Genomic DNA, 25,597 nt, shown 5'->3' on the forward strand with positions numbered 1-25,597 from the left:
GAATTAGTGGCGTTTACCTGAGCAGCTGTAGCGCAGTGGTAAACAGTGTTCTGATGGATGGTTTTCATGTGTTTTATGATGTGTCCGGAGCTGATGGCCCAGCCAACCTGGGAAACAGTGACATGTCGCCATAAGAAGAGGCAGATCACAGTAAGGATGAACTGAGGGAAGTCGAACCGTCCTACCTTCCACCCAGTGGCACTGAAGGTCTTCCCACCGCTGCCGATGGTGATGGTTCTCTCCCACATCCCAGGAAGGCTAGCTGCAATTGCATTATCATCCATTCACCACGATGAATATTGGCATCATCAATGCAGTTTGACAGTGCAAGCGTGTGGTCTATGTATTACCGATCTTGACGTGCTTGGCCGTGTCGTAGGTCAGCCACTCGTACACCTCGTCGCTGATGCACAGGACATTGTGTTTGATGCACAGATCAGCGATCATTTGGAGCTCCTCCCTCTTGTAAACCTGCCATGACATGTACAGTATGTGTCATTGTGTTGTGGGATCAACTTGGAGTAATACTATTTGAAGAAGGTAACCCTTGGGGCAACACTGGCAACATATTAGATATTCAGAACCCCGTCCTCAGAATATGGTGCATATGAAAGCATGTTTGGTGAGGTATCCGTGCCCCGTTATGACATCATAACAGGTGAAATATAATCCTTGACAGGAATGAGGCATGCCTGAGTCACGTAAAGGGAATTTTCCCGCAATGTGGGGTCTTAAAGTGTCTCACCTTTCCTAACGGGTTGTTGGGAGTGTTGATGACGATGGCTTTTGTGCGTGGAGTGAATTTACTGGCCAGCTCTTCGGGAGAAAGAACCCAGTCCCCACTGGACAGGACGGCGCTGCCACTATCTTTCTAAATATATAGATCGGGAAAAAAATGAAGGAAAAAAAAACGATTTCTTTTGTCTTTATGTAGATATAAAAAGATGGATTGGCTTCAGGAGACTCAACCTACTGGTCTAAGAGGTATGTACACCGGCTCTCCTCCAGCCATTTTCACCATGGGCTGATAGCAGTCAAAGAACGGTTCGATGATTATGACCTAAAAAAAAAAAATCAACAGTAGAAAATATTTGGGTTGTTTCCATTGCACGTGTTCAAAAATTGAATACATTTTAATTCATCAGGGTGGATAATTTGGCTACGCTGCTTGTGTGTAGCAATCTCCTAAGAGTACAGAATTTATGACAACCACCGCACAGGGTAGATGTTCTGACCTCGTCTCCATCCTCGATCAGGGCTTGGAATGCAGAGAAAAGAGCCTGATACGCCCCGACTGTGACCAGGACGTCCTCGAAAGGATCAATGTCATGTCCCACAACCCTGCTGAAGAACTTGGCCAGACTTTTGACAAGAGGGGGGTGGCCCTGAGGAGACAATCATGATTTATAACAAGCAGAATGTTGTTTTCACGTCACTTGAAAATGCAATGCTTTCCCTTACAAAGGCCCTTGTGTACTGATGCATGGCCGGTCCTCCACATATCGCTTTACAAAAAGCATCCTGGACAAACTTGGGAGGGGAGAAATCTGGGAACCCTTGTCCAAGATTGACGGTTTTATAGTCAGCAGCCAGCTGTGAGAATTCCACCCTGGTGCGAGTAATCAGATCAGACAATTCAGTTTCAGAGGGGGGGGGGGGGGGTGATTACAGCTGTGTTAGGAGACTTGAAGGCAAAGAACCAGTGTGAGGTTATTGAGTTATTGATTAAGCTAAATGGCGTGCCTTTGGACTGGTCTTCTGCAGAGCCTGCATGTAGATCATAAACTCATTCATAAAAGGTTCCTACTAAACTGCCAAGTAAATCAGGGATTAGTTGATCAAACATGCACTCCCGCTGGAAAACACTGCAGGAGAGTGTCCCCCTAAGCGCATTGTCAGTGGCACCTTTTGAAAGTGAAATCAAGAGTTTGCTTTGTTTGTCTATGTTTAAGCATTTCTCCTTGCTCCTGTGTTTAACTACCATACACAGTTTCCTGACTTGGGCCACTCCACTGCCCATGTGAGTTCCGCCACCAAGGCCCCATCAATCATACGCTTACGCTGCAAGAATGGAGGAATTAGTTTGGGCTCGAAACCCGTCAATCCAAAAGCAGGTCCTGACCACCAGACTGCCTGGTGTCCTTCTGGGGAACCACAAGTCCTGCCGCATGCACGTCAAAAAAAAAAAAACACTCACCAAACGTTTTTATCCACGCCGTGGGTCCTGTTTGCCTGAAGTCCTCGTGACATGATTCTTCCGATAGAATAAAAAAAAAAAAATTAAAAATAAATAAATAAATAAACATGACACATATACACACGCCACAATGTGGACATTGTCACTCAGAATAACGGAACTTACCTCGGGACGGTTTTTAAACTCGGACGAATTAAAGCTGTAGCAACCTGCTTAATTATCCGCATTCGAGGTCAGTCATATGCCAGTGGGAGGGAAATTTACGCGGTTTTCAAATACAAGTCCAATCCGACAGCAGGTGTTGTGACTAAAAGTGTGTCAGGAACGACAAAACTCGCCCCCCCTTCTGTTTTTGTTTCTACTTCCTGTTTGAGGCGGAGCGAAACGAGACATTAACCCATAGATATCTATGCATTAACCGAGTGTAATCGCTCTAAACGCAGAGTGGCAGAATCAATATTATTAACATATATTTTAATGTTATTATAGCATTGTCAAAGAACGAGGCTTGGTTGTTCACTCACAGAATTATGCAGGCAGATTGACGTCTTCGTTTAAAATCGGATGGGAAAGTTCATGTTAGAAACCGTATTTACTGTAGCGCAGGTGAAACCGGGATTTGGTTTTACGGTAATTTCCGGCCCATATTCTAACTGCTCCCAGACCTTCATTTTCAACCAGATAATCCAATAATACAACCCCATAAGCTGACTTTGTTGGTTGTTTTTGTTTCCAGGACTTAATGTTTTAGCATTAGCAAACACCTTCTGAAAAGTGGAGTGAGTTTTTTTCTTCACTGATTTTTGGGTCGTTTCATCAACAGTCAGGAGACTGTTGGTAAAGTGGAACCTTGGAAAACGCTGTATGACACAGGAACTTTCATGTCCAATAATAATTTTAATGTTGACTAGAAATGAAAGTATTAGGCAATTTTTTTCTTTGTAGATGTTTTACTTTATATTCTACAAAATAATTTTTCAAGCAAATGACATTGCTTTGCATGTTAATGTGATGGACGAAAAAAGGCTGATTTGTTTTTGTGAAGCAAAAACAAATCTTACTTCCACAGGGGGAAAGGATGCACAATTTGAAAAACAATATGCAGACTATGAAACATTCTAACACACACTGCTGCTGCTAAACTGCAGCTTTTTTCAAGTCCCCAGGCAGCACTCGGCCCTTCTTGCGCGCCTTCTGCTTCTTCTTATCAACTTTGGTTTGCTTGCGCTTCAAGATGTTCTTGCGTCTCTTGTCCTGGCGCTTCTGCATCTTCTCCACCACGTTCTCGCTGAGCTTGGTCCACTTCTTCTTCCTCTGCTCGTGTCTCTTCTGCTTCCTGTTCAGCGAGGCCTGCAGCATGTTCTCGTCGTCCTTGATTTTGATGCCCTCCGCCTTGTAGAGCAAGTTGGTCCACTTCATCTTCTCCTCCATCTGCCGTGCCTTGCCTGCGTCCTTCTCCCGCACCTGCTCCAGCTTCGTTTTGCGGGCCTCCACGCGCTCCAGCAGCTGCTTGTAGTTCTTCCCCGTCAGAGGCGTGATTCCACCCTTGATGCTCTTTTTCTTGTTTTTCTTTTTCTGTTGTTTGTCTATGAAACCCTCGTCTACCGCCTCCACCGTGTTGTAGATGATGGCCGTTTGGCTTCTTTTGCTTGGAGCTGGGGCAGCCTCTTCCTCCTGTTTTATCTCTGGCTGCTGCTCTGGCTGCTGCTCTTGGCCACTTTTCTCTGCCAGCTCCTTCATTCTGAACTCTTTCCTCTTCCTCTTCTTACGCTCGCGCTCCAGTTTTCGTTTAGCCCGCTTTGCTTGGACCGCATCAGATGATGCATCCTTTGGCTGTCCCTGTTAAAAGAGAGCAAAGACAAATGTTAGAATTACACTTGCAAGGCAAGGATACAGTACATGTTGGCCGTATGTTTTTGAATCACTGTCAGTATCTCCATGCGTTCCTTTCCATAAAAAGCCCCTCTTTCAAACGACAGTCTTCAACGATGAAAATGAACAGTTACATCAAAACAATAATACCAACCTGCCCTCTGGACTCTTCAATCTTATCATGGAGTCTCTTGCGCAGGATGTCTACTGTGGAGAAGCTGGACTGTTTTCCTCCTTTAGGCAGAAGAAGAAGAAGAAGAAGAAGGAGAAGAAGAAGAAGAAGAGGAAGAAGAAGAAGATGAGACATTTTTGGTGTCTAGCATATATTATCAGTTGAATGAGTCCCAAAAAAAAGGACAACAAACCATTCAGACACCACAACTATTAATTACCTTTCGGAGCCTGCAGTGATGATCCATTGATACTTTTAGTTCCAGGGCTGGTCTGTTTTGCTGGTGCTTTCTCTGCTTGCTTCGTTGATGCTGGAGGTTTTTGTTGCTGTGCTTTAGGAGGAGGTGACTTCACACCCGTGTCATTCTCTTTAAAATTCCGCTTTTTGGGCTTTTTCTTCTTTTTTGCAGTGCCGTTCGCATTCGTCCCTTTAAAATGAGCTGAAAACAAACAAACAAAAAAAACAGAACACACAAGTCACTCAACTGTTTCAGAAGTCATTGCGGCTATGAAGATGATACATTTAAACACATTTAGTGATCGAGCAGGTGAGTTGCAAGTACAAAGATGTGACTGTACATATAAAACCACAAAAAGATAATCAGGATGATAAAAATATCAATACAAGGAACGGAGTTTGAAGCGTCACACTATTGATTTCCACCAACAACTGCTTCATAAACAGCGTAGCGCCATCTTTGGCGAATAACAGTAATGCGTATTAACGTGGGAGTACGACACGCGGCACACGATAAACTGTGCATTTCAGCAAGCATTCACAAACCCGAAACAAAGCTGTCAACTTATAATGTCGTAACAACTGATCAAAACACTGGGGCTAACATTACCGAACGGCTTCTTCTTTGGCTCCTGCTCCCGCTGAGAAACCACTTTGCTTGCGAGCTTTTGAATGTACGAGTCCCTGGAGGCGAGATCCATGTCAAAAGGTTGACAATAAATTCGATTTAAGAATAGGTCAAACTTAAAAAAAAAAATGAAGGAAGGAACTAGCCGATAAATATCAACACACTGCGTCAGACACGTGGGTAAATGGCAGGGGGCCGGGCGACGGCAAACCGGAAGGAGTAACAGCAGAAGCGGTCCCCACCGACCCAAGCGAATGACGGTTATGTAGTTGTAGACAGACATGACTTCCCTGAAATCGGCGATGGCTTTTGCCTCCAGGATGCTCAGGGCGCTACAAAAGGTAAGCGGCAGCCTTTTCTGAGTCCAGTGAAGAGTATTTTTGAGTAGAAGCAAGTTTTTTCCCAGCTCATTTTCTGTCATTGCAGACACACGCTATTTACGCCAAGAGGACTTTGCCGCTGAGCAGACTGCCACTCTCGAAACGTACAGACGGTAATGCTTCATTTCAAATGGATCTAATCAAATATGTGTGCATGTATGTAACGAAAACGAGCGTTTGTGTATAATAATTAACGATAAGCATTTGTTTGGGTGAAGCGTGGGTCAACTGCTCTGTACTTGGATCTGCTCAATGTTTTGTGATTTACAAACAAACAAACAAACAAACAAATAAATAAATAAAAATAAAGTGTAAGTAGGAGCTGAGTGAGCTCAAGTGGGACATCAGAAAACAGGGGTGAAGATCATCATTGTTTACCATATACCTTCTGACCACTGGAAGCTGCTAAATCGTATGCACTGGGCCTTTTAAAAGCCTTAGTTGTGAAACTTCTACAAGCCGCCTGATGTTAATGTTTATCTCTTTGTGTCTGTTGTGTTGTGTGAATGTACAGGCAAGCTTATTCCATTTCGACAGCTGAGCTCGACAGCAGCCAGAGCAGAGAAAGGAGAAGACTCGTTCCTCAAGTGGGTCCTGCTCCTCATCCCTGCCACCACCTTCGGCCTTGGGACATGGCAGGTAGCTCATCCACTGTGCCCAGCACAACTCTTGAAACTGGATTTATCTCTGCTCTTTTGTCGCTGATTGGACGTTTATTTTTCCGTGAAGGTGAAGCGCCGGCAGTGGAAGATGGATCTAATCAACGAGCTTTCCAGGCTCACCACAGCAGAGCCGATCCCTCTTCCTCTTGAGCAAGTGCACATTTTTTGTTTGTGATTTGAACCTCACAGATCAACATTTACATGTGTTGGGCTTAAAAACCTACTGTGTATTTCAGTTAGCAATATGTACAGTATTTCCGCTCATTTTGGCCCCAATCCCTCCTGGATTTCAGTCCTCACGAGCTGAACGACCTGGAGTACAGACGAGTGCGGGTCCGCGGCCGCTTCGACCACTCACAGGAGCTGTACATCCTGCCCCGCTCGCTGGTCGACCCGCAGAGGGAGGCCAGGGAGGCTGGAAGCCTGTCGTCCAGCGGAGAGACCGGCGCCAATGTCATCACCCCATTTCACTGCACGGACCTCGGGTAAGAAGGCAGAACAAATGTGGTGCTCCTGGCTGGTTTTGACCCGATTGATCACTGAGAACTCTCTCTGCCTCGTTAAGCATCACAATCCTGGTGAACAGAGGATTTGTCCCGCGGCAGAAGATAAAACCAGAGACCAGGTTGAAGGGACAGGTGGGCATTTACATAAAAAAAAAAAAGTCAAATGTGTTTAGCTAAATGTAGAATATATTTTATTGCATTAACACATTTACTCTGATGCAGGGAAAAACAATTATTTTTCAGGACTGTTCATTTTGATCGTCGGGTCACTTTCATCTTTATCCTATGCATTGTTCGGTTGATGTGCAGGTGGAGGGTGAAGTGGAGGTGGTCGGAGTTGTCAGACTGACTGAGATTCGCAAACAGTTTGTTCCCAACAACGACGTGGAGAGAAACCGCTGGCACTATCGCGACCTGGAGGCCATGTCCTACGTCACCGGAGCGGAGCCGGTTCTCATTGATGCCGTGTTTGGTGAGAGCCGACGCAGAAGACTTGACTTCACCGGACAAATTCAACATACATATGTGAGATTATTTAACCATGACACTTTGCTTCCCAGAGTGCACCATTCCCGGTGGCCCAATAGGTGGACAGACCAGAGTCACACTGAGGAACGAGCACATGCAATATATAGTGACGTGGTAGGTGGCAACTTATGACATATTGGGGGGGGAGGGGACATTACCAAGTATTAAAATAGGCTTTCCTCTAACTCATTCTCTTTCCTCAGGTATGGCTTGTGTGCTGCGACTTCTTATATGTGGTTTGCAAAGTTTGTCAAGAAGATCAAAATATGATTGACTCCAGCAATGGTAGTTCAAAGCAGCTATAGTCTGCTTGGCACTGCAATCTAATCTACACATGTAAATAGCTGTTAAACAATAAAGAATTTCCTTTTCAGGCTCATTAAACAACTTTGTCTGCATCATTTTAATTTACATAGCCCCAAACTGGTTGTATGACAAGCAAATTGAGGTTCTTAATCACAGAACTGGTGAACTGGATTTCTGACTCGTGCCTTATTTGACAGGGTCCTTCCGTTATTATGAAATGTACATTAAGCCTTTAATTTAACTTAAATTTTCCAACTTCCACCTTCTCATCGTTGACAAAGGACAATATCTGTGGTTCAGCACGTGCAGAATTACTCTGCAATATAAAACAAAGACGCCTCAAGTTCAAACATTAGAACATACATTTTTATTCCAAACAATTTAACCAAGTTTGGTAGCCAGTTCCTTGGCTTTTGCCTTCTCCATCTTGTTGATGCGAGCTGTGGATTTGGGGCCCATGATACCGCCTCCCCAGTGACGACGGATCTGAGGAGAAGGAAAAATATTAATGATTGCAATGGTGAATTTGTCCCATGTTTTGAGCAGTGACGGTAATTGCAGCTGTGGATATATTCCAAGGCAGATTCTGTGTTTACCTCCTCAAATCGCTCATTGTAGTTGGTCTTGATGGCTTCCACGAGCTTCGCAAGTGCACCCTTGTCCTCACTGGACAAAGAACAAAGCTGGTTCAACAGTGCTCGAATCCACAACTTTCCAACGTTATGTTTTGCCACCGCCATTAACTCGATGTGATGCATCACTACAAGACAAATGTGTGACTGCAAAAATCACACCGAGTGAGATGGCGTTGAAATGATGTGCAACTTACGGGTTGATCTGTGTGAAGGCAACCGACGTGCACGTCTTTCTGTGCACCAGCCTGCCCAGTCTAGCCTTGCCCTTGACGATGCAGTATGGGACACCCATCTTGCGGCAGAGAGCTGGCAGGAAAACGACGAGCTGGGAAGGGAAATACAGGAAGAAATTGATACTACAGCAGCACAGGCCAACAAACAACATAAAGCGGGCACGGTGCATTGCTCAAGTCATATTGTCCTGTTAAAGGTCTCTGCTCAGGGTTAAAAAGCTCGTATGTTTTGATCCACATGGAGAATTCAGGTGAAGAAATTCAAACATCATTGCCAGAGATGACTTGTAATAAAGCGGTCTTGGACATTTATGTTCAGGGTAATTGCATGCATACCTCAATTGGATCCACATCGTGGGCAATGATGACCAGCTGGGCTTTCTTGCTCTCCACCAGAGAGGTGACAGTGTTCACACCTAAAAAGGAAAAAGAAAGAAATCTTAATTAAGCGTGGATTGATAAAAACAATCATTTGGGGGAGAAAACTATTTACTTGGCCAATGCTCAGGGTTAAAAAGCTCGTATATTTGCATCCACACAGAGTATTCAGGTGAAGAAATTCAAAACATCATTGCATTGGATTTAGAATAGCGCCGTTAATATGCACAACCTTATTGTTGATCATATTTACACCCTAATTTATCCGAATAGGATTTCATTCTTTGCTCACCAGCACGGAGCACAGGGGGCCTCTTGGTGGGGGCGTCTCCCTTTCCAGCTGCCTTCTGCTCAGCGCGGGCCAGCAGCCTCTGCTTCTTCTCCTGCTTGGTCTCTGGCCTGTACTTGTGGGCCAGTTTGAACAGCTGTGTGGCTGCACAAAAGAGGACATTATAGATTGAGTGTGACAACCAACTGCAGCTACATTGACATGATCAACATGATATTGATGTTCTAAAAGAACATTTCGACGGTAATGCATCAGTGATCTTGGTGGAAGTGTCTGCATATTTGTTAAGTTAGCAAATATTCACATCATTTGCACAGCAGCAATACTATTTCTAGCCTAAAGACATATTCTGAGGTCCATGGGTGATGAGACATACCTGTCTGGCGATCCAGAGCCTGGGTGAACTGGTTGATTGCAGGGGGAACCTTCAGACGTTTGTAAAGGATGGAGCGCTGCCTCTGCAGGCGGATGTAGCGAGGCCATTTCACAAAGCGCGTCAAATCACGCTTGGGCTGAATGTCCTGGCCTGAGGAAGATCAAACACAAACACTGGTTTTCAGACTGGGACTTCAAACTCAAGTTTTCTGCTCTTAAGACTGAAATGCATCAGCGATCTTGGTGGGAAAATTGTCATCATCGTTGTTAAGATAGCAAATATTCGTTTACATCACGCGCACCATAAAGAAATGTTCTCTGCAAAATTGAAGTTGGGGAACTTACCAATGCCAAAGTTCTTTGGCCTCTTCTCAAACAGGGGGTTCACCACTTTTTTGGCCTCATGTTTTTTAGCCACAGAAGGGGCAGGTGCCACCTTCTTCCCCTTAGCCTTCTTTCCCTTAGGCTGAAAGAGGAGAAAGCTTTGGTCAGGCATTACCTTTAAAACATATCCTTATTTGATCAGCAAAACAAAAGTGACCACAACTACATTTCACTACACAGCACGTTGCGCAGACTCACATCCGCAGCCTTGAAAGTATTGTCAACCCGTTTATTAACAAAGCTAAAATCGATCAACACTTTAGTTCTGCTAAGGTTAATCCACATGCTGGTAGGTGGTCTGTTAAACGTATTGTTTAAAACGCTGAGTTATTAAAGCAGGAAATTGTCATTATTTTGACACTGCAGTGAAGCAATTTACAAGCCATTAACTGCTGCTTAGTTTTCTCGGAGAATACTAACCAAACGTTAGCATCACCCATTGACATAAATGAGGGACACGCTAGGGCCGACACGTTCAGGACCACAGGCTAACCTATCACAACACACTTAATCACGGAGTGGCTTGTCCGTCATACAACAAACGTTGCACCAAAACACGCCAAAGGGAATAAGTCTAACTTCGCAACGTTACGTTTAAAACCAAGAACGTTGAACCACGTTAGCAGTAGCCTTCGACAAGGTGTCTGTCAAGACTTCTGCCGGCTATGCTAGGTCCGGTTGGTCAAAGTTTTATCTAAATCACAATTACTCCGGGCGAGTAATATCACAATTAAATGAATAAGCAGAGTCTATAGAACAAACACATGCATTCAGCGATTTAAAAACACGCGTGTAATAGAGGATGGAAGACGATACTTCAGAAAAATTCAATCCACTGAAGAAGCAGCTATGTACCCACCATGTCGGTTCAGGCAGAAAGGAAGACCGAGGGATTCTGGGTAGCGTAAATACCGCGAGGCTTTGCGCCGTGGTTACGTGGCTTCCTTTATACCGATCTGGAGTCAGATTTAAATACATCATTTTCTGCAGCTGCTCCTAAAAAACAGGAAACAAAGTGATTCAGGAACGGTTGTAAATTTGTTTCAGCTTTTTTGACGTTATACGTTGTCTAAATTTAAATGGTGTGTAATTAATGCATTTAATAACAAACAGGTCTTTAATACATTATAACACATTCACAGACTACCTTCTCATGATGATGACATTAAAAAAATAATAAAATAAAATAATAATAATAATAATAATTATATAATTTAATAACTAAGTTATAACATATGAAATCATGCCTTTATTATAATGTTTAATTTAACACCTCTGCTAAAAATTAACTTGTACTTATTTTAAAGGTGGTTACAAAAAAAAAAAAAAAAAAAACTTTGGACGTATACGTCACTTCCGTAAACATGAGTTTCATCTGATCTAATCATCACCGGTTAAATGATCTCTAACTTTGTCGTAGATTCATGTATAAAAATATATATATATGTATATATTTATATATTGTGCTCGTCACATTCATAAAGAGACGAGGTGCAAAGGTATAGTATTGTCGTACAAGGCAGCTAGTGCTGCCGGTTAGGCTGACGTCGCCGCGTCTTGTCCCCTCCTCCAGCCGTGCGTCGTCGCGCTAGGCAGACTGTGCTGATTGTGGATGGGAGGGGGAGATGTGGGGATGGTGGACCGGCTGAGTAGCGTCTGTCTGCTCGGCTAGCCTCCTCCGAACCGCGCTAGCATTGGTGTGCGCATCCAGTACGTCCTAACAAGAAGAATGCGATACAGCGATCGCCGCCCTGACAGCCGCTTCCTATGGTAAATGCTATTCATTGGCGACCAGTGTTGTCACGGAGGGGATCTCGCAGGGTTCGTTGGTAAACATAAGGCCTTTCAGTCTGCAGATATCTTTTCACATCTGCCAGTGTGCAGCGAGCAACCGGGAAAAGACGGCCTGGTTATACTGTAAATAACAAATACTGCCCCCCCCTCCCTCCCCTCAACATTTGGTGGCGGGGGGTCGCTTGTTGCTTTGCCTTGTGGCGTTCGTGTTTTCATTTGTTTATCATGCTAACTGAAGCTTCATCATTGACATGGACCCGCCACAGTTTTGTCATCACTCTCTGTCAATCCTCAGAGGTCCCCTTGAGTAGAAGCTAACGATGGCCGAACAGGACGCTTGCCCTCACCTGGACTCCACGGGAGAGGTCACCAAGGAGGACCTTCTCCAGAAATCCAAGGTAGGTTTTCATTCATTCCTTGGAAGCGAACTATGCCAAAGATGCTCAGGTCCTGGTCCCTAGATCATCACCACCAATCTTGCATCTCTTATGGCTGTTGCAGCTTGTTCTGGATGTGTTATAACTGATGCTGCGAGCTCTGTCCCCTTGCATTCTCAACCAACCGAGCTGAGATATATGTGTGTGCACATATATTGTTCTCGCTGTCATATTGCTGTCCTTTTTGTGTGGCTGCAGGGAACCTGCCAATCGTGTGGGGCAGGGGGTCCAAACCTGTGGGCCTGTCTGCAGGTAAAGTCTTGACTTGGACCACTTTCCTGCATCTTTCTGTTTGTGTTGTTTTTGTTAAGTGTTTTTAATAGCCACACGTTAGAAATCACATAAAATAATTAGGTAAAGGTATTGGTACTTGTGTATAAAACATTATTTAATGCAATATCTCTCAAACTTTCAAAGAGAACCAGTACACCATCTCCTCTGTCACTGACATTATATTATACTTGTATAATGACTGCCGTTGATGGCCTGATGTTCTCCTGTGTTTTCTGCTCCACAGAATGACTGTCAGTACGTCGGCTGTGGCGAGTCCTTCTCTGATCACAGCACCCAGCATGCACAGGTAAAACCTTCTCACGTGTCTCAACAGCTTCTGCTCGAATGGTGGTTATGGAAGTACCAACATTAGTGTCAAAAAGTCCATTAATGCTTGCATGTATGCTTCCTAGACCAAGAAGCACAACCTGACGGTGAACCTGACAACATTCAGGATCTGGTGCTACGTGTGTGAGCGTGAGGTGTTTTTGGAGCCCAGGGCCTCGCTGGTGCCCGTCCCTGCTGCTCCTCACCGCTGTAAAGTCCTCGAGCAGGTACTTTTTACGGCCTCCGGGGAGGCTGTTTCGAATCTGCGCGGCCAGCTCCTCGATCACACTCGTATTTATAGTGCGGCGTGATCGTTTTCCCAGGAAGCGGCTGCTCCGCCAGTGGGTCACCCAGTGAAAGGCGTGCCAATTGCCGTGGCGGAGGAGGATGGCTCGGAGTCGGAGGAGGATGAGTTTAAACCCAGAGGTACGATAACTTTACAACTTTGCTCTGCTGTGATAGCAATAATCATATAACGTTGTTGGCTGTTGCCGCCTATTGAAATAAATCCAAAACCAGATGAGACCTTGAGGCTGTTTCCTTCAAAAGTGTAGTCTGCTTTTTAAATTCACAATTTCTTTTCTAATTGGTGTCGGATTAAAAAGAACATTTTTCTGTTACTCCACTGATTGCAGGCTTGACTGGGATGAAAAACATCGGAAACTCGTGCTACATGAACGCAGCTCTTCAAGCCCTTTCCAACTGGTGATGACGCTCTCCGCTGCGACACTCAACACACAACTGTCTAGTAATCAGCTTTCCGTAAAGGTTAACCTTTGACCCCTCTATCTCTCCCTTCCTTTCTTTCACAGCCCGCCTCTCACCCAGTTCTTCCTGGACTGCAGCGGATTGGTCCGGACCGACAAGAAGCCCGCCCTCTGCAAGAGCTACCAAAAGCTCATCTCTGAACTCTGGCATAAGAAACGGTAAAAGTGCATCATTAGACTGAGCACACTGGTTCCGTAAATCAGGAAGGAGAATCGCAAGCCGTCAGTGTTAAGGTTGGAGACAAAGTGCTCTTACCGGAGTACGGTGGAACTCAAGTCATTCTTGGTGACAGGGACTATTTCCTGCTCCGTGATGGAGATATCCTTGGAAAATACACCGAATGAATCCTCCAATTTTTAAAAAAAAAATTTTTAAGGAGGAGACGCTGAGTCCTGGCACATCCTGATGCTTCGATGTCCCATTTATGTTTCATTTTTCTGATACAAGTGTAAATAATTCTCATCACATTTTCTTCAAATAATAAACCCGAGTCGTTGTTCTTCTTCGAAGTATTTGAATTTTCAAAGTTTACAAACATTTTTGAAATGTTTTGATATATATATATATATATATATAAAAAAAAGACTGAGCACGGACTTGTAGAAGCAGGAGCTGTCGACACGACCACTACTGTTTTCCCTCCCCATGCAGGCCCAGCTATGTCGTCCCGACAACCCTGTCCCATGGCATCAAGCTTGTGAATCCGATGTTTCGCGGCTATGCTCAGCAGGTGCGGTGAACACAGAATAGCTCCTTGTAGCTTCCCATTGGAACATCGCTAAGCAGCTTCACAGATTCATCACTGTGCATGACAAGGAAGCTGATTCCACTCTTTCTCTCTGGGTGCAGCTCAAGCCTAACGGGTGCTACGACAGACTGTGTTTTTGATTTTTTTTTTCTGAGACCTAAAATATCTTGGAACCCTTAACCAGTCCACCATTAATTAGGTCATAATGCAGCTTTAAGTGGGGATGTATATATTTAATGGACACACAATCAGCTCTTAAATTAAGGGGCAGCTTTCTTGACAGAGTAAGACTCAAATTCAGTCCTACTTGCAGTTAATTTTCTTTTTTTTTAAATTCCTTCTGCAGGACACTCAGGAGTTCCTGCGCTGCCTGATGGACCAGCTGCACGAGGAGCTGAAGGAGCCGCTGACAGAGTGCGACATGAGCAGCGAGGGGAGCGACAGCGAGGAGATCAGGGACGGCGAGCGCTCCCCGTCCGAGGACGAGTTCCTCTCCTGCGACTCGGGCTCCAGCAGCGACCGCGGCGAAGGCGGAGGAGCCTGCGAGGGCGAGCTGCTGCTACAGGACGAGTGCGACGGTGTCCGGCCGGTGGCGGCGGCGGCGGCGGCGGCGGCGGCAGGGGGGGCGGCGGGAACGGGCGCGCTCATCTCGGAGAAGGAGCGGCTGAAGGAGAAGAGGGTGTCCGGCTCACCCCTTCGAGGAGGCTCTCAGGAGATGGACGAGGACGCCGACGTGGACACGGCGGCGGAGCAGGCGGCCCCCGAGGCGGGAGAGGAGGAGGAGGAGGAGGAGGCGGCGACGGCGGCGGCGGAGGAAGAAGAACCGACGACGACGACCACAGAGACAGACGGGCAGAGCCAAGAGAACAACCAGCTATCAGACAGTGGGCAGGGCCAAACCCAGAGCAGCACCTCAGGTGTGAAACGAGCAGGATTTACGCTCTGCTTCCACAGAAGGTTCGTCATTTGTGTCTAAACCAGCTTGTTTTGTTAGAGCCGGACAATGAAGCGGCATCGCTGATCCAGCCACCGTCCACTCCCTGCAGCCCGGTGAGGACCCTGCAGGAGCTGCACCCCAAGCTGTCGTCCAGCCCGCCCCGGGCCAGCCCCCTTCGCTCCGCAGGACCCGCCTACTCCTTCAAAAAAGGTACAAAAGGAGAGATGGGAGCTTCTTTTTCTCATCAATGACTCGTTTTCATTCCAGACGACAGGCTTATTCCAATAGGACATGCAGTAAATCATAAAAACATGCATTTCATGTTAAAATGTTGCGAGGGTATTTTATATTTTCATAATAGTCTAGAAATGTATTTCGATTCTGCACAACTTTGAAGCTTAGAATTTGGAAGTCACAATTGATCCCCCACTTATTATTATGTTGTTGTTTCGCCTGCTGCGATCGTTCCAGCTCAGCTGCTGCTTAGTGCCAAGAGGAAGAAACAGTCTCACTTCCGCAGCGTGATCTCGGACATCTTCGACGGCTCCATCCTCAGCCTGGTCCAGTGTTTGACCTGTGACAGGGTGAGACGCGCTTCCACTGGTGCTGGGAGCGCTAGCGCCGTGTACTCCCACACAACACTAGGGGGAGCAACAGAGTCATTTTCATCGCAGAGTGTGGCCACTACCATAGTAGGCTTCATATGAACTGTACTCTGAAGCTTGTTGTGTTTTCTTTCTGAAACAGACATATGAATAAGTTCAGAAAATACAAGTGCAAATGTTTACAATGATGTATTTCTATGTGTGCCAGGTCTCCACGACTGTCGAAACCTTCCAGGATTTGTCCCTCCCGATTCCCGGCAAAGAAGATCTGGCGAAGCTTCACTCCTCCATCCACCAGAACCTTCCCGTCAAGACAGGCGTGTGTCCCGACACCTACAACTCACAGGGCTGGATCACCTACATCATGGACTCCATACGCCGGTCAGTGGCGTTTGTGTGTTCAGGGGAAATCAGGAAGTTGATTTTTTTGTTTTGTTTTGTTTTGTTTTGTTTGGTTGCTCACTGAGATGTCGGTGAAGCAGATGGTCGTCATTTGTCGCAGAGGAGCAGCTTAGCTTTGGGTTTATACCACAGTCACTCAGTCAGCTTATCTAGGACAGCACAGTCATATTTATCTTAGATCTAATTAGTTCTTCCTCCTTTAGTGTCATTTGAAGAGTCGTTGGACTTGCAGATGTGATGCAAGTCCAAAGGTCGCCCATATCGGCAGTTTAAGAGCAGTCCGCAGTCACCTACGCTGTAGTTCCCGTCAGAAACATTGTCTTGTTTTGAGCCACTGGAAACCCCTCCCCAGCACCAAACAGGTGCTGGATCATGCTAGTGATCAGGCCAGGAACAGAGAGTAGCATGGAGAAGTAAAGGAGGGAGCCAGAGCCCTCGAGTTTAGAAGAAAACGCTCTTTTATGTTGAAATGCTCATGAAAAGCTTGTTTATATTCTAATAAAAGTGTCTTTCCTTCGCCTCCCTCGTGTGGCTGAAAGTGGTCAGTTCAACCCTCCTGACAACATCGCATGTCTTTCCTCAAGTTTAAAGACTGCTGGATGTGTGTGTACGTCACACAGGGGGATCACTTGTTTTAAAAGCAAAGCCATGAGGACATGAGGTCAAGTTTTAAACTTGAAGCTTTGCTGCACGTCGCTTCACTCCAGTCCAGGCTCTCGTTCTCGTCCGTGCGATGGCCGTCGGCGTAAACAGGCTAAAGAGGCCCGAGTGGCGCAGTGAGACTCTCCGCCTCGTCCCTCTCGACAGGTTTGTCGTCTCCTGCATCCCCACCTGGTTTTGGGGGCCCATGGTGACTCTGGAGGACTGCCTGGCCGCCTTCTTCGCCGCGGATGAACTTAAAGGTTTTAAAAAAACGACGACAGCAACAACACACTATTCCACCGCAGTACTGAAGCATTTTGAAGAAGTTGACTGTTCACTCTTCCTCTAGGGGACAACATGTACAGCTGCGAGAGATGTAAAAAGTGAGTACTTCTCTTGAATCGAGGTCGGGTCTTAAAAATCGCCCCGTTAAAATGCACTTTTTTTTTTAATACAACTTTTATTCTCAAACAGGTTGAGAAACGGCATCAAATATTGTAAAGTACTCAGGCTCCCAGAGGTACTTCTTAATAATACTGTCCCCCGTTTCCCGGCTGCCTGTGGACCTCAATGATTTATTGTTTGTTTGTCTTTTTATTTTGGTGCAGATTCTCTGCATTCACCTGAAGCGCTTCCGGCACGAGGTCATGTACTCCTTCAAGATCAGCAGCCACGTGTCCTTCCCGCTGGAGGGCCTCGACATGCAGCCCTTCCTGGCCAAAGAGAGCCCGTCTCAGGTCACCACCTACGACCTGCTCTCGGTCATCTGCCACCACGGCACCGCAGGAAGTACGACCTCGCTTGGCTTTTCCCGCAATCTCGTGTTATTTCGCCAGCCCTCCTTCACCTTCTCGGTCTCTGCTCTCAACGCAGGTGGCCACTACATCGCTTACTGCCAGAACGTCATCAACGGCCAGTGGTACGAGTTTGACGACCAGTATGTGACGGAAGTCCACGAGACGGTGGTGCAGAACGCGGAGGCCTACGTGCTGTTCTACAGGTGCAAAAAAAAAACAAAAACTTTTCTCCTGTTAAGCCGCGTGCGCTTGTGTTCGCATTTTACTGTTTTTTTTTCTCCTCGCGCTCAGAAAAAGCAGCGAGGAGTCGGTGAGGGAGAGGCAGAAGGTGGTGGCTCTGGCCAACATGAAGGAGCCCAGCCTGCTGCAGTTCTACATCTCCAGGGAATGGCTCAACAAGTTCAACACCTTCGCCGAACCGGGGCCAATCAGCAACCACATATTTCTGTGTCAGCACGGAGGTGCGTGCTGGATTTGCGAGGTCACATTCCTGCCGTTTTTAACACTCGAGTAAACGCACGTGGCCCCCTCAGAGGGAAACGCTTTGCTCGTAAAGATGTGGGTCAAGTCTGACAAACGCCAGTGTTTGATTTTGTAGTTGGTTGGCTTAAAACAAAAAAGAAAAAAACAGTAAGTCTATTATCCAATCTGTTATTTATGACATGCTGTGAAAAAAGCAAACACTACATATTCCTGTTGCTAAGTAGTAAAAATAATATTCTCTTAAGTGGTAATACTTTGCTCACGGACTTCGAGTCCTCAACCTGTATTTTCAGAAGCCATCAGCCTTTGACTTAAAGGTATTTACTGACTGTCATTTACATTATTACATGCATGAGTTTCCCACGGTGTTCCTCAAGGGTCGGTGTTAAGCCCTCTGTGTTTTTCTTTTTCTTTTCTTTTCTTTTTTTCTAACATTAAAATGTGTGTAAAGCTCTGGTGGCATTTTACACTCTGCGCCTTTAAACTTATGAAGCATGTGTGTCTTTGCACAGGTATACCTCCTAATAAATACCAATACATTGATGACCTTGTCGTGATCGTGCCCCAGAATGTGTGGGAGTATCTCTACAACAGGTAAATATGCATGAAATCAGAGGAAATCACAAAGAAATGTTATTTAATTCTTCTCTGACTTTGTTCTCCAGCAATAGTTATGACATTTCTGTGCTCTCTGTGCCCAGTTTCGGAGGCGGCCCTGCGGTGAACCACCTCTACATGTGCGCCATCTGCCAGGTGGAGATCGAGGCTCTGGCCAAACGACGGAAAACGGAAATCGACACCTTCATCAAGGTAGGTGACGGGTGTCCGAGGAGCTGCGTGTGGCAGCTTCGTGGCTGTCGGATGCTGAACGGGCAGCTTTGTCATCTGGCCTGCAGCTGAACAAAGAGTTCCAGGCCGAGGAAGCTCCCACGGTCATCCTGTGCATCAGCATGCAGTGGTTCAGGGAGTGGGAGAGCTTCGTCAAAGGCAAAGACAACGGTAGGAAGCTGTACATGCACCATATTTTTTATAAAAATGTTTTTTTTTTTTTCAAAACTCTGTAAATGCCGTCGCTGCAGAACCTCCCGGTCCGATCGACAACAGCAAAATTGGCGTGATGAAAGGAGGGCACCTGCAGCTCAAGCAAGGTAAAAAAAAACTCCGTCGGGAGGCATTTGGCAGTGGCGTGAGAAGCAGATGGCTCGCTGGCCTCCTACTAAGCGCGTCTCCTCCCTCCAGGTGCAGACTACGGCCAGATCTCGGAGGAGACGTGGCAGTACTTGCTGGGGATTTACGGCGGAGGCCCGGAAATAGCGGTGAGGCAGACGGTGACTCCGGCCGACCCCGACGGCCTTCACGGAGAGCGCAAGATCGAGGCCGAGACCAGAGCGCTTTGAGATGTCGGAGGAGAGGTTCGCAAAGTTCGCTTCCCCGTGAGCTCTCACGTGTTTGAATGCATTTTCGTCGCCGCGCATTGATCCACTGGAATCCTCAGCAGTCGTAGCCGGCCGAGGGACGATCATTGTTTTGGTGGAAGAAGCGCGCACACATTGCTCCCGGCCTGGCAGGGATTGTAAACAGCCCAGAAAGAATCTAGCGAATAAACAGGCGTCGCTCCACGGGTGTGTGCGCCCACCAATGCTCCGACTTCTGTCTGTAAACTTTCTTTATCTCCGTCTCCCGTTATCTCCAGGTTTTCCCAAAATCGCCTCCTCAGCCCCGCCCTGGCTGGAAGCTGAGGAATTTGCACCGCGGCGAAGGAGCCTCGCCTCGTGAGCACTCTGTAAATGTAGCAACGTATTATTCCGACGCCGGCGCCGCAGGAGGGTGAAGCGGCAGCGAAAAAACGTCCCGGTTAATTTATTGCTAACTTTTCTTGGTGTCAGATGCTGCCGAGCCGGCGACGAGGTTTCGCCGGGTGACCGTTTTCCCTTTTTTTCTTTTTTCTTTTTTTTCCACGCACACGGAGCTGAAGTTGGATCTTTGGTGCCGGGGAAGCTACGCGAAGAACGAAGCTTTAACGTTTTGCCTCTAGCATAGCAACGAGCTCGGCCGGACTGCAAGCGAGATCGTGAAATCTTCCTGCTGCGCCTCCCAGAGTGACTGACACAGGACAGCTCAGGAACGGTGGCATCGCGCTCGATGGCGACGGAGGCGCAACCGGATGTAATATAAGTGTGTTTTCAAGCCACAAAAGCATGCATGTGTTCCAGAAGACCTCACCCAGGGTCTGTTGCCCAGCACTATACACACGTAGGCCGGCAACGGGTGCTCAGATTTTGTAGCGAAAGAGTTGTACTATAGCAAATTTATGAGATGCAACAGGAGTTGGAACGAGGGGCCGATGCAATACAGTTCAAATGCAGATCGTGTTGCGATGGTTGCAGTTGTGCGTGATTCACCGTCGATCAGATCGGTTATTCGCATATTTCCCAATAGCGTCGGGCCTTGCGTCAGCGAAGCGGGAGAGTTTTTTTTTAAAAAGGTTTGGCAAGATGAAATAATCACTGGCATGAGGTGGCAGTGGTCCTGTTAAAACACGACTGACAAATTGATCGGCTGGAATTTTGCAGAGTTGTACATTTTTATTGCTTGGGCGTCCGAGGCCGCGGTGGATTGTTTCCTTATGGTTCTGTGTTGAATAAAGTCCAAACACACGGTTGTTGCTCTTCTTGTTGTTGTTGATTAAAGCTGCCGGATATTTGAATCCCTCAGTTACACCCATCGACAAAGTGGGTGCTCAGACAAATTGAGACTGGACTGTTCCATTGTAATGAATTAAAGTCATGAATTAGTCATCCGCTTTACATCCCAGCTCCTAGGATGAGCTCTCAGGCGATTAAACACAATTGTCGCTGCTGTCTGAATGTGAGCTGGGAAACAGTCAGGAACATTAACAAATAAAATGAAGGGACTTTTGAATTTTCTTTTCTTCAATGCATTAAAGTCATATCATTTAATAAGAAAACCTGAATCGGTCTGCTTGAAACCTTATCAGGACGTCACAATTTCAGCACAACTTTAACCGCGTTGATCAATAAGAATTTGTGCAAACAAGATCTTTTTTTTCTGATTTTTTTTTTCCTGGTCCAGGGTCTCTCGCAGAAACCTTTTGAGCATTAAAATCCCTCCAGTCAAAACCAGTCAGACACTTAAGCTTTAATCTGCCGCTGATGTTGAGTGCTAATTATCATCATCATCATTATTATCTCTCACTGCGCGTCCCCCCCGCCAGCCCCCCGCACCCCGCACCCCACTCTGCTGTTGCAGCATGCTTGGGCGTGTGAGGTTTCCATTTTGCCATTTCACCGAGGTTGAACTGAATGTCTGCGGTTCGAGTCGGTATTAACAGCATGCTAACAGCTTGCAGATGCAACGTTTTGCAGAGTCATGATTATATAAAAAAAAAATGCTTGTGGTGGAGGTGCGGTGAGCTGAAATGTCTCTTGGACCAGCATGAATACTCTTCATTATTACTCCTCATTGGCTTGGAGGAGCCAAAACTGCCTGCTTTTTGATTTGTGTGTTCTTTGCTATGTCTCAATATGGATTAAAAAAGAAGAATTAGAAAAGAAATATATATATAACACTGAAGATCAATGTAGATAGAAGGTGTACTAACCAGCCCCCCCCTCCCTTAGCTCATTATTTGTCTCAAATCAGCCCACAAACCTGAGAATATGAAAAATAAAAAAACAGAGGCATTATCTTTTACATAGAAAGGCAGCTGTTCCGCTGCTTTCCTGGAACTGACTGATTATTCAACATCCTGTTATAGGTTGTGGACATAAGCCAGACTGAAAAAATAATAATCTACATCCCACAAGGAAATTACATAAAGTTTTATTTTCTTCTTAGTCTCTTGCCCTGCATCGAAGAATTGCACCGACCTTTCCAAGAATCCGCCTCCAAAAATTAGATTTATCACACCGACTTCAACTCTTTGACCTGAAATCTCAAGCCCGCAGTCATTTAGCATATCACAGCTACTTTTTAAGGATTTAAGGTAGGTAGAAGACAGAAAGAACCAGCCAAGGCGTATCTGATCCGGTTCTGACCGAGAGCGGAGAGCTGTGATGTCATCTCAAGTCTCCCGGCGTGTGCCGGAGCTGCGTCCTGCCCAGACGGGAGGCAGAGCGAGAGGAAACGAGCTGGGCTGCAGGTGGGAGGAGAGGATGATGCGCATCGCGCTGACGGCTCCTGGAGGCAGCGGGAGAGGCGACGCGCCGTGCGACTGAGGTAAGGGATGAAGAGAGACGATTAGAGAAAAAGAAAAACCTCGAGATAGCATCTTCACCCATGCACGCAGCATCCATCCATCCATCCATCCATCCATCCATGTCACATCACTGGGTCGGTGTTTCACTGCTGAGGTGCCGCCACCGGTCGTCCGTCTGGTGTGGCGGCCGTATGTGTTTGTACACAGTGAAGGATGATTAAAGAGCAGCAGCTGCTGTCAGCAGGATGTGTGGTGATGAGAATCCAGGGCAGCCGGGGGGGGGGGATGGGATGGGTGTGGCACCTCTCATCCATCCCTCACCCTCCTCGTCGCCACTTAGGTTCCCTCGCATGTGCACAGTGAAGGTCAGCCGGCGGAGCAGGGGGGGCGTCTGGCCACCGTTTGTGCAGCGATAACTTCTGCTGACTCACGCTTTACACAGCAGACGTGTTGGCAAGGCAGAGCCACAGCTGGGGTTTTTTTTGTTTTTTTTTTTCATATGAAAAAAAAACAAAACAAACAGCGGCGGCCGCATTCCACTCAGATGAGAAGGCCCCCACCGCCAACGGCGCGACGTGCGCTTCCCCCTGGAGATGTTTCCGCGGCGGCCGTCACGTTGCCCTGTCGGTGCAAGTCAAGGCGCTGCTGCTGTCTGGCGCATCCGTCTGGTGAATTCATCATGGAGGCGCGTTGCTCTGACCAGCAGCTGCAGACGTGACCATTGTCACCACCAGTCACCACTGGGATGTTAAAAAACAACAACAAAAAAAAAAAAACACCAGCCGGTTTCAGGAAGTTAAAAGTCTTTGAGCTTAACAGTCACTGTTAAATTGTCTTTGGGATGCAATTATGCTCGAGTTTAATATTATTGGAGAGTGAAAAGTAGCGGCGGTGTTGGAGGATTCAAAAAAGTAGAGGAAAAGGCAACCTCACTTAGACAGTCCTGTGTGAGGCCAGATGGGGGCGCTGTGTTCATAGCAGGCTGGGCATTCTCTGTGTTAACGACTCAATTATCAGTTGAGAGGATTTTGAAACTCATCGTTTTTTAATCACAAAATCTGGCAACATCCCCCAACACTTTGCACTTCTGTCAAGTATGCGTGTGTCTTTTAATACGCTGCTGACTAATCTCCATCTATTTCTTTCCGCAGGAAGACTTTTTTTTTTCTCTCGTTCTTTCTGGCAAACCACAGAGCCCCCTCAAAGTCAGGACAGGAAACTACCAGTAACACGAGCAGCGAATGGTCCCTCGGTTCTGCGGAGGCCGCGGGGAACCGCAGCAGGAGAGCACCGGCCTGCGCCGTCGTCTGGCCGCGATGACCGCCGGGGCGACGCACACCGACTCCGCCCCTCTCCCTTTGAGTCCTCTGTCAGCCGGGCTTTGCTGAAGTGTCCGCGGTAAATATTTACATGCCGCGTCTGGCAGCATTTCGGAGTCCAGACGGAGAACGCGGCGACGAAATTTGAAAAAAAAAGCAAAAAAAAAAAAAGCAATAAAAAGCAAAAAAAAAAGAGGAAAAGCCTGCTGTGACGGTGTGACCTTGCAGGCCCTGCAGGCAGGGTCGGCCCGTGGGACTTTCGTGTTTTCCTGTTTGCTGAAAACAAGCGACAACTTGACCGGGAACTGCTGTTCAGCCCTGTGTCGCAGCTCACTCCCCCGTGCTCACTCTTCACCACTGCAAACCGACACAAAGGGGAGCGAGGGAGGGACTCACTCAAACGCCACGAGCGTTTCTCCACGTTTGTGTTAGGAAAAAGAGGAAAATTCCATTTGTTTATGACGACGAGGTCAATGTACATATTGAAAAATGGAAAACTGCCATTGAAACATCTGATTATTTTTGCTTGACCCACAGGTTACGTAAGGAACATTAAGTCTTTGCTCAAATATTGCTGTCAAACTGCTAAATAACATACGATTTCGAGGTAATGCAATAGTGGCAATGACACTGTCTGCACTGAGCAACCCTACACAACTGTAGTCTCTGCCTCGTGATCTGTCATCACACACCCACACACACACTCACACACACACCATGGGCTGTGCCATGTGCTCCCAGCTGGTTGACATGTGGACTGTGAGGCTGAGCCGGGCCGGCAGCAGGGCCATGGAGCTCAGGTCGCACCCGCAGATGCTGCGGAGCGGCTACCACAGGGTGACCGGCCTCCACTACATGTCGTCCTTCTCCGACGCCGAGGACTGCTGCGACGACACCAGCTCCGGCAGCTCCCTCACCTTGGACTGGCAGACGCCCGGTGCCGATGGCTGACGGCCGCCCTGAGCCGCCACGCTGCTCCGGGGTTTAAACTGAGCAGCAGGATGGAGTTGACGTGTGAAATATGGCAGAGTTGCAATAAATGGTGTGAGTGATGTTGGCTCTTTTTCTACAACTAATAATACAGATGTCTTTTTTTTTTTTCCCCCAGTGATCCAGCGGGACAAATGTTTAACAAACTGGACCACAGCTGTTTAGAAAATGCTGCACAAGAGCTTTAAAGACAAGAATTAAGTTTGTCCAGTGTCCAGTGCAAATTTCCTGGAGCTCTGTCTCTCTCTCAAAAAAAAAGAAAAAAGCTCGCAATTTGGATTAAACATACCAAGCTGCACTCACAACGTGCAACAAATAGATAGATATATCTGATAACGTTCACCCGTGTAAACCTGCAAGGAAAAATAATTACCCAAGCGTCCGCCCAGGACCTTTGGGAGGCTGGAGAGATCTGATACTGTTTCTATTGAGACGAGAAAACACCGTAAATATGTTCTTAATGTGTGAAATGATTTAAGACGACGCCTCGTAACGGCTGGAAAAAATGTTTGCGAGATGAATTTATGAATGGGTCTGAATAGTCTGAAAGTGTAGCCAGCGGGTGGAAATGTTTAAAGCTCACATACCTCTCATACTGAGTTGGTTTACCACCGCTGCCATCATTCAGATGTTGCACAGTGTAATGATGACACAAAGTGGTGTCGGGGCTACCGAGGTACATACTCATGGAACCGCTGCGAACCAAACTATTGAGGGAATTTTCCTTGTTTCGTCACAGTTTTATTGAATCATAGTTCAGAAATCGAGGCACAAATTAGCAGGAAATCCTGTGTCGGGGGAAAAAAAAAAAAAAAAGGAAAAGAAAAAGTGACGCGGGCCAACGAACCAGACACGGCCAGCTGTTGCCCAAGCCTTTCACGCAATGTTAGCAAGAAAAGATCTAATCAGATCCTGGATGACAGAACGTAGTTTGTCAATGTTTGGAGAGTTACGAGTCGAGTGCTTCGGTCTAACGAAGACAGATACTCAAGAGCTTGTTTCTCTGAATTTCTCTGAAACACTCGAAAAAGATTTTTTTTTTCTCGAAGCGCCAAATACTTGGCAAAGTTGCGC

General features: G+C 46.6%; 5 protein-coding genes and 4 non-coding genes across 13 annotated transcripts in view; 2 read left to right on the forward strand and 7 right to left on the reverse strand.

Moving 5' to 3' along the window:
• The window catches only part of LOC142880181 (kynurenine--oxoglutarate transaminase 1-like), a 94,059-nt gene extending 91,502 nt beyond the window's left edge, over positions 1 to 2,557 (reverse strand). Inside the window, exons 1-9 of one of the 2 annotated variants that reach the window (XM_076013913.1) lie at positions 2,363 to 2,556; positions 2,198 to 2,254; positions 1,462 to 1,609; positions 1,236 to 1,385; positions 974 to 1,060; positions 746 to 871; positions 351 to 471; positions 186 to 262; positions 18 to 107 (exon numbers count right to left, since the gene is read on the reverse strand). In XM_076013913.1, coding sequence (XP_075870028.1) covers positions 18 to 107; positions 186 to 262; positions 351 to 471; positions 746 to 871; positions 974 to 1,060; positions 1,236 to 1,385; positions 1,462 to 1,609; positions 2,198 to 2,254; positions 2,363 to 2,424 — 918 coding nt within the window. In that variant the 5' untranslated portion in view covers positions 2,425 to 2,556. Of the gene's footprint in view, positions 1 to 17; positions 108 to 185; positions 263 to 350; positions 472 to 745; positions 872 to 973; positions 1,061 to 1,235; positions 1,386 to 1,461; positions 1,610 to 2,197; positions 2,255 to 2,362 lie in introns of both variants that reach the window. The other variant, XM_076013914.1, reaches the window with a different exon arrangement.
• Positions 2,558 to 3,127: 570 nt separating this feature from the next.
• On the reverse strand, positions 3,128 to 5,236 carry surf6 (surfeit 6). Its single transcript, XM_076013820.1, has 4 exons — positions 5,089 to 5,236; positions 4,462 to 4,680; positions 4,224 to 4,303; positions 3,128 to 4,036 (listed from the first exon to the last, which is right to left on the reverse strand). The coding sequence occupies exons 1-4, from the start codon at positions 5,177 to 5,179 to the stop codon at positions 3,335 to 3,337; spliced, it is 1,092 nt and encodes a 363-aa protein (XP_075869935.1). The 5' UTR covers positions 5,180 to 5,236; the 3' UTR covers positions 3,128 to 3,334.
• A 74-nt stretch (positions 5,237 to 5,310) lies between these two features.
• Positions 5,311 to 7,569, forward strand: surf1 (SURF1 cytochrome c oxidase assembly factor). The gene is made up of 9 exons (XM_076013821.1): positions 5,311 to 5,447; positions 5,533 to 5,599; positions 6,001 to 6,125; positions 6,216 to 6,298; positions 6,442 to 6,633; positions 6,714 to 6,786; positions 6,964 to 7,126; positions 7,215 to 7,296; positions 7,386 to 7,569. The coding sequence occupies exons 1-9, from the start codon at positions 5,388 to 5,390 to the stop codon at positions 7,450 to 7,452; spliced, it is 912 nt and encodes a 303-aa protein (XP_075869936.1). The 5' UTR covers positions 5,311 to 5,387; the 3' UTR covers positions 7,453 to 7,569.
• Positions 7,570 to 7,832: 263 nt separating this feature from the next.
• Positions 7,833 to 10,753, reverse strand: rpl7a (ribosomal protein L7a). The gene is made up of 8 exons (XM_076013825.1): positions 10,642 to 10,753; positions 9,744 to 9,864; positions 9,400 to 9,549; positions 9,027 to 9,167; positions 8,693 to 8,772; positions 8,318 to 8,448; positions 8,085 to 8,154; positions 7,833 to 7,974 (listed from the first exon to the last, which is right to left on the reverse strand). Exons 1-8 carry the CDS (start codon positions 10,642 to 10,644, stop codon positions 7,870 to 7,872), a joined length of 801 nt encoding a protein of 266 aa, XP_075869940.1. The 5' UTR covers positions 10,645 to 10,753; the 3' UTR covers positions 7,833 to 7,869.
• LOC142880191 (small nucleolar RNA SNORD36) lies at positions 8,557 to 8,633 on the reverse strand. The gene has a single exon (XR_012925397.1). It is a non-coding gene; the product is annotated as a small nucleolar RNA SNORD36 (small nucleolar RNA).
• On the reverse strand, positions 8,856 to 8,933 carry LOC142880189 (small nucleolar RNA SNORD36). Its single transcript, XR_012925395.1, has one exon. It is a non-coding gene; the product is annotated as a small nucleolar RNA SNORD36 (small nucleolar RNA).
• LOC142880193 (small nucleolar RNA SNORD24) lies at positions 9,271 to 9,337 on the reverse strand. The gene has a single exon (XR_012925399.1). It is a non-coding gene; the product is annotated as a small nucleolar RNA SNORD24 (small nucleolar RNA).
• On the reverse strand, positions 9,626 to 9,699 carry LOC142880192 (small nucleolar RNA SNORD24). The gene has a single exon (XR_012925398.1). It is a non-coding gene; the product is annotated as a small nucleolar RNA SNORD24 (small nucleolar RNA).
• A 422-nt stretch (positions 10,754 to 11,175) lies between the features above and the next one.
• On the forward strand, positions 11,176 to 20,657 carry usp20 (ubiquitin specific peptidase 20). Of its 4 annotated transcripts, none has more exons than XM_076013830.1 (25): positions 11,176 to 11,552; positions 11,872 to 11,974; positions 12,212 to 12,265; positions 12,531 to 12,593; positions 12,700 to 12,840; positions 12,937 to 13,039; positions 13,249 to 13,318; positions 13,426 to 13,539; positions 14,033 to 14,111; positions 14,476 to 15,046; positions 15,124 to 15,276; positions 15,538 to 15,758; positions 15,880 to 16,052; positions 16,881 to 16,975; positions 17,065 to 17,098; positions 17,190 to 17,235; positions 17,324 to 17,504; positions 17,589 to 17,715; positions 17,804 to 17,973; positions 18,508 to 18,589; positions 18,697 to 18,805; positions 18,892 to 18,994; positions 19,075 to 19,143; positions 19,235 to 19,428; positions 19,689 to 20,657. In XM_076013830.1, exons 2-24 carry the CDS (start codon positions 11,897 to 11,899, stop codon positions 19,390 to 19,392), a joined length of 2,994 nt encoding a protein of 997 aa, XP_075869945.1. In that variant the 5' UTR covers positions 11,176 to 11,552; positions 11,872 to 11,896; the 3' UTR covers positions 19,393 to 19,428; positions 19,689 to 20,657. The 4 variants fall into 4 exon arrangements, with proteins under 4 accessions (XP_075869945.1, XP_075869944.1, XP_075869946.1 ...); XM_076013829.1 differs by having other exon boundaries at positions 19,235 to 19,407; XM_076013831.1 differs by having other exon boundaries at positions 11,179 to 11,552; positions 15,538 to 15,650; positions 19,235 to 19,407.
• Positions 20,658 to 25,597: the final 4,940 nt, after the last annotated feature.

Source organism: Nelusetta ayraudi, unplaced genomic scaffold, assembly GCF_046127955.1.
Source record: "Nelusetta ayraudi isolate G7.1 ecotype Tasmania unplaced genomic scaffold, CSIRO-AGI_Nayr_v1 ptg000160l, whole genome shotgun sequence".
Taxonomy (NCBI): domain Eukaryota; kingdom Metazoa; phylum Chordata; class Actinopteri; order Tetraodontiformes; family Monacanthidae; genus Nelusetta; species Nelusetta ayraudi.